The sequence below is a fragment of the Salvelinus sp. IW2-2015 genome, linkage group LG37, assembly GCF_002910315.2.
Source record: "Salvelinus sp. IW2-2015 linkage group LG37, ASM291031v2, whole genome shotgun sequence".
NCBI lineage: Eukaryota > Metazoa > Chordata > Actinopteri > Salmoniformes > Salmonidae > Salvelinus > Salvelinus sp. IW2-2015.
The window spans coordinates 18,882,349-18,899,359 of NC_036876.1; the positions used below are offsets into that span (position 1 = coordinate 18,882,349).

Genomic DNA, 17,011 nt, shown 5'->3' on the forward strand with positions numbered 1-17,011 from the left:
ATTTTGTATGCATTTTGATGGAGGGAAAATGGGTGGATTATTGACTGAAGCGCGCCAGCTAAACTGAGTTTTTATGGATATAAAGAAGGACATTATCGAACAAAAGGACCTTTTGTGATGTAACTGGGACCTTTTGGAGTGCCAACAGAAGAAGATCATCAAAAGGTAAGGCATTTTATATATCTCTATTTCTGACTTTTGTGTCGCACCTGCCTTTTTGAAATATGATTTTCATGTGTTTGTATGTGGGGCGCTGACCTCAGATAATCGCATGGTTCCTTTCACCGTAAAGCCTTTTTGAAATCTGACACGGTGGCTGGATTAACAAGAAGTTAAGCTTTATTTTTGATGTATTTGTAACGTTCGTTCTCCTCCTCGTCTGAGGAGGAGCAAGGATCGGACCAATATGCAGCGAGGTATGAAGACATAATGATTTATTTAAATAATAATAACGAAGACGAAAAACACTTAATAAACTACAAAACAACAAACGACGTAAACAGACCTGAACATGAGAACTTACAGACAACGAAGAACGCACGAACAGGAACAAACTCACAAACGAAACAGTCCTGTGTGGCATAAACACTAACACAGGAACAATCACCCACAAACAAACGGTGTGAACAGCCTACCTTAATATGGTTCTCAATCAGAGGAAACGTAAAACACCTGCCCCTGATTGAGAACCATATCAGGCTAATTGAAAAGAACCCAACATAGAAACACATAACATAGAATGCCCACCCAGCTCACGTCCTGACCATACTAAACAAAGACAAAATAAAGGAAATAAGGTCAGGAACGTGACAGTATTACACTTGTGATTTTATGAAAGTAAAATATTTATAATACTGTCGTTTGAATTTCGCGCTCTGCAATTTCACCGGATGTTGTCGAGGTGTCCTGCTAACGGCACGCCTTTCCCAAACAGGCTAGCTAACATTGAACCTAGTTTGTTAGCTTCCAGCAGATTCCTTCAGGGAATGACATGATTTGGCACTATATTCATTGTTGTTTAACCAGCTAACGTTAGCTGGCTGGCTCGTCTGCTAACGTTACGTGACGTGTAGGTTCAATGTTTACCTAACTAGCTAGCTACAAGTCTTAAGGTAAAGTGTACAACACCCGTTGAATATGGCCGGTGTCAGTAAACATCGGCAAAAAAGCATAATGAAATTGTTGCCAGCAGAGCTGGTTAGGCTGTTTTCATGTTATCAAGAGGTAAACAAATTATCATCAAGTGTGCGCTCTGAATGCTCCGAGGGCGAAACAAGATGGGTGGGGCTAAAGCTTAAGACAGTGTGAACGATGCTGAATGGGTGTAGACAAAGAAGAGCTCTTCCCTAGATACCAAAACATTCAATGGCCATTTTCTCAAAAGTGAGTTTACAAGTTTACCAACATTCAAATCAAAATTACTTTCCCATTGTTCCTCAAAAATGCAGTTTATGATACACCATTATGTAGCTCTGAGTCTCTACTTTTATCCAATGTCAGAAACACAATTTCAAATTTTGCTACATAAGACCAAATCCAGGTGGTTAGTCATATATCATTAAAACCCACATGGAGTACAATAGAATTGATTTCCATATCCTGACGTAGAACATTCTGGAGCAGCTTAGTAATATAATTTACTGGAGTTCCAGGACAGGAGTGTTTTTTTACCAGGAACAGTGACATTTCTTACCATGGACCTGCCCAAAATCATGGCTGGTGAGAAAGATGAGGAAATCCGCCCACTCCCACAGGATTAGGAGAACCCTTTAAGGATGGACAAGAGGCAGGATAACTTGCTGGCTGACAAAAAGTAGGCTAAACGTTGACAGTTCTAACATCTTTAATATTTGCCTCGGAATTCAATAAAAGGAACGCGCGCAGTTGCGTCCCCAATGTGTCTGTCTTCATTCACTTGTAGCCTACTTTTTAGCTGAAATGCCTGTGAGAAGGACCCAATCACATGACGGGCATTGGCTAATAAGGCCTGGTCAATATTATCAAGTGCTTGTCAAATTGTGAATGAGAGACTGATGAAGTGTGTTCAGCTTGCACAAGAAACAAATTAGAGCTCATGCCTTTCATGCAATTTTTTTCAAATCATCATTAGAGTCCCATCATGCAGTCTTAGAATTGATGCAAAATCCAAACACAACTAAAGTTCCACAAATAACTCTAAATTAAGCATATAGAAGGACCAGTTTCTTTGTTAACCGCTCAACACAGGAAAAGCCAAAGGTGCGCACTTCCTTTGAAATCATTTGGAGAAAATATCCTTTCTATTTTACTAAGCTATGTTCAATTCTATTCTTTATACTTTAATACCTTGGAATTCTAAGCAAATCCTGTCAGCTAAATTAACTAGTGTAGTCCACAGCTGTATGGCATAGCCATATCAGGGCCTAACATGAGGAAAGCTATTTCTTCTGAAATAGAGTACATTTTCTTCATATCATGGTTCTTTAGAACTGTCTAAAATAAATAATGGATTTATTGTGAAGGTGTAGGCCATATTAAATTTATTTATTCTACTTTTTAAATGTAGAAGTTACAAAGTTCTGCATCAGTGGCTTGTAGGCTATGCGTGGAAGCCAGGAGATGCTAAACTTGTTTATATTAATTAACAGTCAATTACCGTGAGACCGGCAGTTATTTGCGTGACAATCACCGGCTGACAAAATGTTATACCTGCCACAGCCCTATGCATAACCAGACCAGCTTATTACAGCTTGGTTTGGCTTGGTTCGGTAAGGCTCAGTAGTGTGAAAAATGGTTCAATTCATTTAGCCTCCACTGTTCCCCACGTACCTGGTGAGCCCACCACACCATTAAGTAGGAGAATCCAGCAATCCAACAGATAGAACCCAGAAATGAGATGGGAAAGAACTTCTTTGCAGTCTGTTAGACAAAAGGAGGAAAAAGATATAGTTACTAAAAAGATGGAAATTACAGAAATGAAGCCTCAATACTATGGTACACAGGTATCTACAGCAAATAACACATCACACAATTACTAGTTATAGAAAAATAAATAGACAGGTACACTTCATATCAAACATTAGTCTTTCTCTCTATGCCTGTGTCACAAATGGCACCCTATTCCCTATACTAGCTTTGACCAAGGCCCATAGGGTGTAGTGCACTACATAGGGAATAAGGTGCCATTTGGGACACCACCTAATTCTCTATCTGACAAACTGGAACAGTAAGAGATAGAAATGGACGGGAAGCACTTACTGGTTTCCTGACATCGGGCAGTGTTAGCCACAGAGGGAAGATGATGGGCATGATTAAGAGGTAGGTGAAACGCTTGCGCATGGTGTCTGGCCAGGACAGGCTCAGAGGCTGGTCCTCATCCTCCTCATCCTCAGCCTAAGAAGAGAGAGCTTTCAGTATGGATACAGTTTCAAAATTCAAAAAAGCACTCGCACATCTGAGTTCTTGTTGCAGGTGCGTGGAAATAAAGTGACAGATTCAAAGAAAAGAGAAACTCGCAGAATGGATACAGTTAATGTGAAAAATGGTTTGGAGAAATCTGTGCTCAAAAAGAGTTTCAATGGGTCATGTGGTGCAGTCAGGGTCAGCCATCTTAAAGCTCTACAATACACAGTATAACAAAATGTTAAACAAAAAGAGTCAAGTCAGGCACATCCATGGGCACCTGGACTGTGATTGAAACAAAGGCTCTTGTGATTTATTTCATCACCAACTCTATTCAATAAGCAAGAAGGCCAAGTGCATACAGGCCTTTCTGGTGGGAAAATATTATTATGTCGATGTTGATGATAAATAATATTGACAACTAAGGCCTTAGGAATTGATGATAGAGTTGGTCAGCATGCCCTCACTCTCTGTGACCTTAAGAGAGTGGTGTTTGATGACAGAGGTTGGGAAGATTGCTCCAAGCCTGGAGGAGTCCGACACTACTGATCAGGTACAAGGCCCCTTATGACATGTCTGGACTGCTGGACCCTCAGTGTGGTCATCTGAATACCAAACAGGTGAGAGACCTCAACTTCTGAAGATAAGAGTCTGCATCGCTGTGTAGGTGACATGGAAGTAGGAAGTGGCTCACTTTTCCACTGAAAAGTGGCTCACTGCATGACATTAATCCAAGCAGGCCTATTCTTGACTAAATCCAGACCCATCCATCAGTAACCTGATATATTGCATTATTGTGTCAAAGAGTGGTATCAATCACACCATCAAAGGCATGATTTGCTCTAGCTAAAACATGCGGAACAAGCTTAAGAACCTGCGCAATGGCATTTGGTATTTTTGGCTCATCTGCAAAGATCTTGACAACATCTAGTCATGTTTTTAAGATGGAAAAATTATGTTTTACATATTTGTTTTATGTGGGCATCGAAGGACAGAGAAGGATCAAACTTGACTGCCAGGTTGGAGATGCACGAGGACAGGTGGAAGGCTTGGCCGTTGATTGTAGGTTAGATGTTTCCACCACTGATGACCTGCTTGGGTGTCCCAATAAGCACAGCCTTAGTGTTGTTACTGTTCAACTGGAGGAAGTTCTCTTTCATCCATGCCCTGATGTCTTCTATGCAGCTGCTGAGTTTTGCTAGCTGCTGAATGTCCGGTTTGGTGTTAGTATAAATCTGGGTATCGTCAGCGTAGCAGGTGAAGTTGATGTTATAATCTCTGAGGATTTGGCCGAGAGGGAGCATGTAAATTAAAAACAGGATAGGGCTCAACACTGACCCCTGTGACTGCAGACTCCTCCGACCTGGACTATCCAATATTGATGTTTTGCTTCCTATTAGAGAGGTAGGAGGAGAAACACAGATCTACATTACCTTCAAAAAGTTTTCATACTCCTTGAATTATTGCATATTTTGTTGTGTTACAACCTGAATTCAAAATGGATTAAAGCAACAAAAAAATCTCACCCATCTACAGACAATACCCCATAATGATAACATGAAAACACGTTTTTAGAAATGTTACGAATATACTGAAATTTAAATACAGAAATAACAAATTTACATACGAAAGTATTCACCCCTTGGCAGTTTTCCTATTTTGTTGCCTTACAACCTGGAATTCAAATGGATTTTGGGGGGGGTTATATAATTTGATTTACACAACATGCCGACCACTTTAAAGATGCAAAACATTTTTTATTGTGAAACAAACAAGAAATAAGACAACAACAACAAAAAAAAATGGAGCGTGCATAACTATTCCCCCCCCCCCCCCAAAGTCAATACTTTGTAGAGCCACCTTTTGCAGCAATTACAGCTGCAAGTCTCTTGGGGTATGTCTCTATAAGCTTGGCACATCTAGCCAATGGGATTTTTGCCCATTCTTCAAGGCAAAACTGCTCCAGGTCCTTCAAGTTGGATGGGTTCCGCTGGTGTACAGCAATCTTTAAATCATACCACAGATTCTAAATTGGATTGAGGTCTGGGCTTTGACTAGGCCATTCCAAGACATTTAAATGGTTCCCCTTAAACCACTCGTGTGTTGCTTTAGCAGTATGCTTAGGGTCATTGTCCTGCTGGAAGGTGAACCTCCGTCCCACTCTCAAATCTCTGGAAGACTGAAACAGGTTTCCCTCAAGAATTTCCCTGTATTTAGCGCCATCCATCATTCCTTCAATTCTGACCAGTTTCCCAGTCCCTGCCAATGAAAAACATCCCCACAGGATGGTGCTCTCGGGGTGATGAGAGGTGTTGGGTTTGCGCCAGACATAGATGGCCAAAAAGCATCATTTTAGTCTCATCTGACCAGAGTACCTTCTTCCATATGTTTGGGGAGTCTCCCACATCAAACGTGTTTGCATATTTTTTTTCTTAAAGCAATGGCTTTTTTTCAGGCCACTCTTCCGTAAAGCCCAGCTCTGTGGAGTGTACGGCTTAAAGTGGTCCTATGGACAGATACTCCAATCTCCGCTGTGGAGCTTTGCAGCTCCTTCAGGGTTATTTCTGGTCAGAGTGGTACTCAGTGATGTGTTGTGCTTGCCCCAAACATAACGCTTTGTATTCAGGACATGAAGTTAATTTATTTGCCACATTTTTGATAGTTTTACTTTACTGCCTTATTGCAAACAGGATGCATGTTTTGGAATATTGTATTCTGTACAGCCTTCCTTGTTTTCACTCTGTCAATTAGGTTAGTATTGTGGAGTAACTACAATGTTGATGATCCATCCTCAGTTTTCTCCTATCACAGCCATTAAACTCTGTAATTGTTTTAAAGTTACCATTGGCTTGATGGTGAAATCCCTGAGCGGTTTCCTTCCTCTCCGGCAACTGAGTTAGGAAGGACGCCTGTATCTTTGTAGTGACTGGGTGTATTGATACACCATCCAAAGTGTAATTAATAACTTCACCATGCTCAAAGGGGTGTTCAATGTCTGCTTTTTTTTACCTGTCTACCTTCTTTGCAAGGCATTGGAAAACATCCCTGGTCCTTGTTGTTGAATCTGTGATTGAAATTCACGGCTCAACTGAGGGACCTTACAGATAATTGAATGTGTGGGGTACAGAGATGAAGTAGTCACTCAAAAATCATATTAAACACTATTCTTGCACACAGAGTGAGTCCATGCAACTTATTATGTGACTTATTAAGCACATTTTTACTCCTGAACTTATTTAGGATTGCCATAACAAAGGGGTTGAATACTTATTGACTTCAGACATTTCAGCTTTTCATTTGTAATTATAGGGTATTCTGTGTCAGCCAGTGACACAAAATCTCAATAAAAATGTTTCTTAATTCAGGCTTTAACACAACAAAATGTTTTTAAAAAGTCAGGGGGTGCGAGTACTTTCTGAGGGGGTGAAAGGGGGATACCTAGTCAGAGAGGTGCAGGGGCCTTCCATAATCAACATCCACATCTTCGGCACTGGGGAACAGAGGGTTACGAACGAACAGAATGACAGATTTTTACCTCGTCAGCTCAGTGATTCGATCCAGCAACCTTCCAGTTACCGGCCCAACGCTCTAACCACTAGGCTACCTGCCTCCACTGAAGATCGCAGCGGTGGGATTTGAACACACGGCTCCGTATAGACTGGAGCCTTAATCCAGCGCCTTAGATTGCACAGCCACACTACCCAGCTCTGGCAATGTATAGACTAGATTAGTTGCTATAATTTCTTTAGATCTACAATCTAGATCAGGCATTGGCAACGTATGGCATGGTTAACAAGGCTGGCCCTTAATGGTATTTGACTTGCCACGCCAAGCAATTTGATAAAATTTATCAAATAAGTGAAAATGTCTTTGTTTTGAAATTGCATTTGTTTTCCATAAATGACTACCGCTTTGGACCTGATCACGTAAGTGAGAGTTCACCTTATGTGTGAAGGTTATGTGTCTTGAGTATCATTTAAAATGTTGAGACAAGAAGGGAGGGGTGTGTGGTGAAGATGCACTAGGTGCGTCTTTTCAGAATTTCCCCCTCGCCAGTTTGTGCACATTCATTGTTTCATTATGTGAATTGTTTCCCCTTTGATTGTTAGTGATCATTGTTAATGATCAATTCCTTGTAAATTAACCGTTATTCCCCGTAATTTCTAATCTACAATGTATGGTTACGGTAATTTCAGTTAATGCATTCAATATATTATTGCAGGCATTTTTCATTCTCATTCTCAGAGTAGACACGTTGTTTGCAGAGCTCACAACCTATGCTACAATTGTGACAGAACAACAGCTCCTTGGATGAGATGGGAGAACCTGCCAGAAGGACAACCATCTCTACAGCATTCCATCAATCAGGCCTTTATGGTAGAGTGGCCAGATGGAAGCCACTCCTCAGTAAAAGGCACATGACAGCCCACATGGAGTTTGCCAAAAGGCAAACTCATACCCAAGAAGGCCAGTATCCTGGAGTTGCCTCTTGACTGTTAACGTTGAGACTAGTGTTTTGCGGGTACTATTTAAGGAAGCTGCCAGTTAAGGACTTGTGAGGTGTCTGTTTCTCAAACTAGACACTCTAATGTATTTGTCCTCTTGCTCAGTTGTGCACCAGGGCCTCCCACTCCTCTTTCTATTCTGGTTAGAGACAGTTTGTACTGTTCTGTGAAGGGAGTAGTATACAGCGTTGTATGAGATCTTCAGTTTCTTGGCAATTTCTCGCATGGAATAGCCTTTATTTCTCAGAACAAGAATAGACTGACGAGTTTCAGAAGAAAGTCTTTGTTTCTGGACATCTTGAGCCTGTAATTTAACCCACAAATGCAGATGCTCCAGATACTCAACTAGTCTAAAGAAGTTCAGTTGTATTGCTTCTTTAATCAGAACAACAGTATTCAGCTGTGCTAACATAATTGCAAAAGGGTTTTCTAATGATCAATTAGCCTTTTAAAATGATGAACTTGGATTACCTAACACAACGTGCCACAGGAGTGATGGTTGCTGATAATGGGCCTCTGTACGTGTCTATGTAGATATTCCATAAAAAAATCTACCGTTTCTAGCTACAATAGTAAATTACAACATTTACAATGTCTACAATGTCTACACTGTATTTCTGATCAATTTGATGTCATTTTAAATGGACAAAAAATGTGCTTTTCTTTCAAAAACAAGGACATTTGTAAGTGACCCCAAACTTTTGAACGGTAGTGTATACTGTCTAAAATGTCTAAAAACCTGTTTTTGCTTTGTCATTATGGGGTATTGTGTGTAAAAAAAAAAACAATAAGGCTGTAACGTAACAAAATGTAAAAATGAAGGGGTCTGAATACTTTTTGAATGCACTCTACATATTGTTGTAATGCAGCTAAATCGCCTCTTGTGGTGGAGTGTGAATCTGTGAAGTTTGTTTGGAGAAAGCCGGAACAAACCGTCAGCTCATTACAGGAAGTTGTTGTGTGGAACAACCTGCTGATGTGGAACATAGAGAGTCTCTCCACTGTACATGGGAGAAAAGTCCTGGGAAAAAATTAGCATGACAGCAACCATGACACACAAGAAAGAGCTTTACAGCATACAGTAAATTGACCATTACACTTTTGCCAAACCTCGGTAACCACAAGACTACACATGTGTACTGTAGCGCAGATACTAATACACATCTAATCATCAAGCCTTTTACTAGTTGAATCAGATGTGCCAGGTATGGGCTGCTCCAAAAATGACTAGCAAAATTAGTTGGTTATCAATCTCTTAATTTTGTTGCTTTCTGTTCTTAAAGGAAAACCTTGCTTTAGCATCGAGTCAAATGCCGCAAGTTTGCACGGAACTAATGGCACGAGAGGCATGCAATGGGGCTGGTTAACACTTAATTATTTTTTATATTTTTTATAATTAAAACAAAATATCAAGAAAACATTGCCGCATGTCAGAGGCATGAAAAATTAGCAACTTGAATTGAAAACGGGTGGTAATGCCTACGCTCTAAAATAGGATACAATTCAACAAGAACACTGACATTTTACCAAGGCAGAGGTGAGTGGCCGACACCGAGACGCGCACGGCCACAGTGGACACATAAATGATGTCCTAGTGACAATCGGCAAATGTCATTAGACTTTGATGGCAAAGATATCTGTAGATGATTATAAGATCCGAAGTGAATCTGATTTTGCTTAACAACTTTAAATATGTCCAATATGTAGATTGCCCTTTTAAGATTAATCAATCATTAATCCCAATGTTAACAAAAACATGACATATCCTTTGTGAGTAATACAGCTCATTTGACAGGGTAATAAGCAATTCAAACAACAGCAAAGTGTGAACCATTTTGGTAAACAGCTGCGGGATGGGTCTGGAGAAATGTAACCACTCTCAAATTCATAGACAGAGCTATGGATGGAAGAACTGACCTTCGATGAGATCAAAATGACACCCATCCATACCCCACAAGACATATCACCAGAGGTCTCTTCTGGGACTATGGAAGGCGCACAGTACTACATAGAGCCATGACTACATGGAACTCTATTCCACATCAGGTAACCGATACAAGCAGTAGAATCAGATTTTAAAAAACACATAAAAATACACCTTATGGAATAGCGGGGAGTGTGAAGTGACACACACACAGGTACAGACACAGACACACGCATACACAAACACACGCTAGCACAGACACTCGACACACACATACATTGTAATATTGCTGTATGGTGGTATTATACATTGTATTGTAGATACAGTATTTAGTGGTGTAATAATGTTATATGATGTGATGTTTTATCTTTTGTTTTATGTGTGATGTAATGCCTTCATGTGTTTGGACCCCAGGAAGAGGCAGCAGCTAATGGGGATCCCTAATAAATACAAATACAAAAAACTAAGCTCAAAAGGCATTTATAAGTTATATTCTTCAAGAATCAATGGGTATGTATAATTCATTTAAAAGTCTAAAATGGATGTACCAATTGTAGATTGCCCCTTTAAGATTCCTTAAGAATTAATCACAATGTAAACAAAAACATGACATATCCTTTGTGAGTAATACAGCTCAATTTGTTAAAGATTTTGGAGGTATGATATAACTTTGGGATCTATGTTTTGGTAAACGTTTGTAGAAACAAGAGCTGTAACAGTTGCTGGGCAAGGAATAGAATGACGATCAAAGATAAAAGAAGAATAAAATATATATAAATAACAAGTAAGTTTGAATGACACTGAGGGGCAGTGTTGTTACAGCTACTGCCTGTTTGCCTGAGGCTGATGCAGTGCAGTTGTTTGTACACATGCATATACACACACTCTCATTCAAATGTACACACGTGCACATACACTGGGACACACACACACACACGTAAATAATGCCATACATGCACTCAAACATATTCGTGGCCTTGCTGTTTTGATTTTTGTTGTCCTTGATGTCCTTCCCCCCCCCCCCCCCCTTTGTCTTTCTTTTAAAACGGTACATTTTGTTGGTTGTTGGTGCTTTGGGGATGGGGGTTTGGGTACAGGGGTCTTACTTTATTTTACTCGGGGGGGGGGGGGGGTCTCGGATGGTTGAAGGGCAGTACTTGGGGAACTGTGGGGGGGACCGGTCGCTGGTTTGAGTCCCTGTTTTTGACATTGTGGGAGATCTGTCGACGTGCCCTTGAGCAGGGCGATGACCGTGGTTGCTTCTGTGGGTCGCTCTGGATGGGAGTCTGTTAGATAACTGAATGTGATGTAGATGTTGAGTGGCTTCACTGCAAGTAAATTGTATGTTTTAATATATAAAATCTATATATAATAATAAGATAAAACATTGAATAAGAAAATGACAAAAAAAAGAGTTATAACAGAGTGGTAAATGGTAATAAAGGGTATTACATCTTGATGAGTGAATGTTAGATATTTACAGCATTTAAAAAAATAAGTGCAACTGAAGTTCATTTGCTCTGCTTGAATACACCAAATTGTCCTTGATGTACAGGATGGATTCACCATGGGATGGGTCATAATGCCATTTATTCTGGTCTTGCCAGTGAGGCTGTTTCCCTTCCTCTTTGTCACTTTGAGTGAGCGCCTGATCACTCTGGTAGCATGCTGTGCCATCTGCCTACCTGGTACGGCATAGTGAAGCAAGGAAAGTCTCCTTGCTCGTGCCGGTGCTACTGTTGTGAGTGTGTTTGAGTTTCGCGCATCCTGAGGTGGTGGGCAGCGGGAGAGAGAGGGGTATAATTGCAGACACAGCGGAGGGAGTGGGCCTTTGGCAGGTATGGCTAAGGATGGAGGGATACACCCACAGGCATGCTGGGAGATTACCAACATTAATGACCCACGCTGAGGTCATTTCCACCTTTGCATCAATCCCGCAGAACTTCTCTTCTCACTATGCTGATGTACAGCTCCCAGTGTGGGATTCTTTATCTCAAAGGCATTCATCCATTATCGTCCCCACAGCTCAAATTAAAATCTCCCTAACATCATATCTATGCCAATATGACACCAATATTGATGAAAATTTGCAAATCAACTGGACTGGAGGAATACAACACACTCCCAGCCTCTTGTCATGAGCTGTCCGTTCCTTACCGAGAACCACATACTGGATTTTAAACAGAATTGGGGGGGAAAAATGTTATTCTTGGCCAGAAGTAGCTTAATATTGTAACGTTCGTTCTCCTCCTCGTCTGAGGAGGAGCAAGGATCGGACCAATATGCAGCGAGGTATGAAGACATAATGATTTATTTAAATAATAATAACGAAGACGAAAAACACTTAATAAACTACAAAACAACAAACGACGTAAACAGACCTGAACATGAGAACTTACAGACAACGAAGAACGCACGAACAGGAACAAACTCACAAACGAAACAGTCCTGTGTGGCATAAACACTAACACAGGAACAATCACCCACAAACAAACGGTGTGAACAGCCTACCTTAATATGGTTCTCAATCAGAGGAAACGTAAAACACCTGCCCCTGATTGAGAACCATATCAGGCTAATTAACAATGAACCTAAACATAGAAACACATAACATAGAAAGCCCACCCAGCTCACGTCCTGACCATACTAAACGAAGACAAAATAAAGGAAATAAGGTCAGGAACGTGACAAATATCTAGGCGTCGGATAAGAACGAGACTACAGCGTTCAAAAAGGGGCCATTAGACTTGCCACCTTTCGGACTGAATAAGTTTCTAGGGTCAACCGTTTTGATTAAATTTATAATTATTCGCTCTCACGTGTTAATTTCTGTCCATTAAGAACCAACGATGTGCTACCTTTTTCTAGCATTTCTGACAATGCTAACACATTTTTTTCCCCTGAAGTGCAGAGTTCTAACACCGAGTCTGTTGCTCGGCAACAACACAACTGCTTACATGGTGGTGGTATTCAAGCTAAGGTTTGTATTTGTATTTATCATGGATCCCCAATAATGAATAATGAATAACGTCTAAATTTAGCATGTTGAGGTGACTAAACTGCTTGGCGTAACCTTGGACTGTAAACGGTCATGGTCAAAACATATTGATACAACAGTAGCTAAGATGGGGAGAAGTCTGTTCATAATAATGCGCTGGTCTGCATTCTAAACAGCATTATCAACATGGCAGGTCCTACAGGCCCTAGTTTTGTATTGTAAGGTTTTAAAAATGGTATAACTGCCTAATTTTGCTGGACCCCAGGAAGAGTAGCTGCTGCCTTGGATTATGTTGGATAGCCTTCCAATAAACAGCACCTTCTGTGTACTGTTAGACAGTTAACTCTTTATCCATAATATAGCAGGGGGTTTAAAGCCATAACACATGTTTTTCCAGCAGCAGACTATGATCGATAATGTCAAAAGCCGCACTGAAGTCTAACAAAACAGACCCCACAATCTTTTGATCATCAATTTCTCTCACCCAATCATTAGTCATATTGTCAGAGCTGCTAGGAGTACTGGGTGGAGGAGTCAAGCGCAGAGAGCAGGGATTCAAGAACGTGGATTTATTTTCCAGTAGACAGGGAAAACGATCATGCCCTAAACACACGGGCGCATGAAAAATACGAGTCCAAAAACACAGGACTAAACTGTCCAGAACAAATAATAAATCCACTAAACAATCCAACACCAAATAACAGATAAACAAGCCCGCACAACAGCCAGCGGGCTGACTGCCCTTAAATAGCCTACCCACAAAACTAAACTCAAAACAGGTGCACCCAATCAGCCCAAACTAACAGAAACAAAAAAGGAAAAGAATCGATGGCAGCTAGTAGGCCGGTGACGACGACCGCCGAGCGCCGCCCGAACAGGAAGAGGCACCATCTTCGGTGGGATTCGTGACACATATGTGTAAGTGCTGTGCTTGCAAAGAAAAATATTTATATCAGACTGGCCAATAAAAAGAAAAGACTAAGATGGGCAAAAGAACACAGTCACTGGACAGAGGAACTCTGCCTAGAAGGCCAGCATCCAGCATTGAGACTGGTGTTTTGCGGGTACTATTTAATGAAGCTGCCAGTTGAGGACTTGTGCAGTGTCTGTTTCTCAAACTAGACACTCTAATGTACGTGTCCTCTTGCTCAGTTGTGTACCGGGGCCTCCTCTCCTCTTTCTATTCTGGTTAGAGACAGTTTGCGCTGTTCTGTGAAGGGAGTAGTACACAGCGTTGTACAAAATCTTCAGTTTCTTGAGAATTTCTCGCGTGGAATAGCCTTCATTTCTCAGAACAAGAATAGACTGACGAGTTTCAGAAGAAAGGGCTTTGTTTCTGGCCACTTTATTTCTGGCCAATTTGCTTTTCTTTCAAAAAACACTTTTGAATATGTTAATCAATCAATGCAGGCAGATATATGTTGATTAGCTATGTAGCTAGCTAACGTTACCGAGTTAAAGTTAGCTTGCTTGTACAAAGTCCAGCAGTTAACCTTTTGTAGCTAGCTAACACCAGTCGGCTGGAAGCTATCTAGCTAACAACCAGGCAAATCAATGTAGCTTGCAAATCAATGTGATTTTGTTTTGATTAGCTACTATAGTTACCAAGCTAGTTAGCTAACGTAATATTATACCAGTCAGATGAGTGCTAACATTGGGTAGGTATCTAACCAACAAGCAAGGAAAGCTAGCTTGGTATATTTTGCCAAGTAAGGTTTTTCGTATAATGCTGAAGTCATCATGTGGAAACTGCTGATCTAGACTTGCATGTAATCGGAGCAAAAAGAAGTATGCACAAATAAGCTAGTGAACATCCTTGGCTGCTATGATAGCCAGTTAACGTTAGCTAGCTAGGTCAATTGCTTTGTTAAGAAATAGAAAGCTAGTTGTGAACCACATGTATCCTCAACGGGGCAAGTGTGCAAATGCATGCTAGCGTCAGACAACTGACCAGACTCGACTGACAGCCTCGCTGTTTCAAACATGTAGAATACATTCCAGCCCCGGCATACATTCCAGCCCCGGCATACATTCCAGCCCCAGCCCCTCTCCTGCCTTCTTGTCATAATTATAATCCAATGTTGTGCTGACTGGATAACACAGTGTCAAGTTACTTTTCTGTGTGTTCACAGAAAATCTGAAGTCGCCCCCCACAAGAAAAAAAGTAGTCAGGGGGTTCTGCACTCGGTGCATCCAGGTAAAACAACAGAATCATTGAGGGGGTTCATTTAAATTGCTGAAAGTTCAGCCAAGTTGGCTCAAAACAAAAGTTACGTAATTAAGCACGTATAGAAACTGCCTAAATGACTACCGACCCATAGCACTCACGTCTGTCATGGCTCACATCAACACCATTATCACAGAAACCCTAGACCCACTCCAATTTGCATACCGCACCAACAGATCCACAGATGATGCAATCTCTATTGCACTCCACACTGCCCTGTCACACCTGGACAAAAAGGAAAACCTATGTGAGAATGCTTTTCATTGACTACAGCTCAGCTTTCAACACCATAGTGCCCTCAAAGCTTATCACTAAGCTAAGGACCCTGGGACTAATCACCTCCCTCTGCAACTGGATCATAGACTTCCTGACGGGCCGCTCCCAGGTGGTAAGGGTAGGTAACAACACATCCACAATGCTGATCCTCAACTCGGGGTGCGTGCTCAGCCCCCTCCTGTACTCCCTGTTCACTCATGACTGCATGGCCGGGCACGACTCCAACACCATCATTAGGATTGCTGATGACACAACAGTGGCAGGCCTGATCACCGACAACGATGAGACCAGCCTATAAGGAGGAGGTTAGAGACCTGAACGTGTGGTGCAAGGACAACAACCTCTCTCTCAACGTGATCAAGACAAAGGAGATGATTGTGGACTACAGGAAAAGGAGGACCGAGCACACCCCCATTTTCATCGACGGGGCTGTAGTGGAGCAGGTTGAGATCTTCAAGTTCCTTGGTGTCCACATCACCAACAAACTAACATGGTCCAAGCACACCAAGACAGTCGTGAAGAGGGCACGACAAAACCTATTCCCCCTCAGGAGACTGAAAAGATTTGGCATGGGTCCTCAGATCCTCAAAAGTTTTTACAGCTGCACCATTGAGAGCATCCTGACGGGTTGTATCACTGTATGGCAACTGCTCAGCCTCCGACCGCAAGGCACTACAGATGGTAGTGCATACGGCCCAGTACATCACCGGGGCCAAGCTTCCTGCCATCCAGGACTTCTATACCAGGCGGTGTCAGAGACTTGTCAAAGACTCCAGCCACCCTAGTCATAGACTGTTCTCTCTGCTACCACACGGCAAGCYGTACCGGAGCGCCAAGTCCAGGTCCAAGAGTCTCCTAAATAACTTCTATCCCCAAGCCATAAGACTCCTGAACATCTAATCAAATGGCTACCCAGACTATTTGCATTCCTCTTTAATGCTCTTTAATTATTTGTTATTCTTATCTCTTACTTTTTTTTGTATTTTCTTAAAACTGCATTGTTGGTTAAGGGCTTGTAAGTAAGCATTTCACTGTAAGGTTGTATTCGGCGCATGTGACAAATAAATGCTGTGTTTTCACATGAACAAGTGATTGCTTTTGATAACAACGCTTTTCCTTCCTTCCCCCTGCTTTTCGCCCGATGACATGACTGGCCAGATAAATCAAACCTCCTCTCTGCCTGCCTAAATTGTGTGCCATAGTCAAAGTAAAATGACATGTTTGCTAACTAGATTCGCTATGTGATTATATGAGTCTGTTTTCAACAAATCAACTGTTTTAGAATATTGTATTTTAACCAAGCAAGAGAAATAAATGTTCAATCAGTACTAAGTGAATGAAACATTTTTTTTTTAACTAACGCTCCAGACTATCTATTTAAATTATCTGTCGAAATCATTGTTTGAAGAACAGGGTTTATAGTCTTACCGCCTGTGGATCTGAAGATTACTAAATCAGAGTTAATATCCTGCGTGACCTAAATTATGATTGGGAAATAATCTAGCTTGCTAGCTAATTAGCTCATTAGGTAACTTACCCGTGAAAAGTAAAGCCTCGTCCAACATCAATCAATGGATTCTCGCCCTCCTGAGTTCTGCAACTGTAAATTAAACCGAGCTAGCTTGCTATGTGAAAATCTGTAGTTAGTTAAATGTGTGGTTAATAATAATCGCTTGATGTAGCTACATTGTCAGAGACAA

The 17,011-nt window shown here is 41.2% G+C and overlaps 1 protein-coding gene across 3 annotated transcripts in view; it reads right to left on the bottom strand.

The window, feature by feature from the left end:
- LOC111960096 (sodium/potassium/calcium exchanger 2-like) overlaps positions 1 to 17,011 on the bottom strand; it is a 140,829-nt gene that overhangs the window by 10,782 nt on the left and 113,036 nt on the right. For all 3 annotated transcript variants that reach the window (XM_070437768.1, XM_023982006.2, XM_023982005.2), the window contains 2 exons: positions 3,238 to 3,372; positions 2,809 to 2,898 (listed from right to left, as the gene is read on the bottom strand). In XM_070437768.1, the coding sequence (XP_070293869.1) occupies positions 2,809 to 2,898; positions 3,238 to 3,372 (225 nt within the window). The remainder of the gene's footprint in view (positions 1 to 2,808; positions 2,899 to 3,237; positions 3,373 to 17,011) is intronic.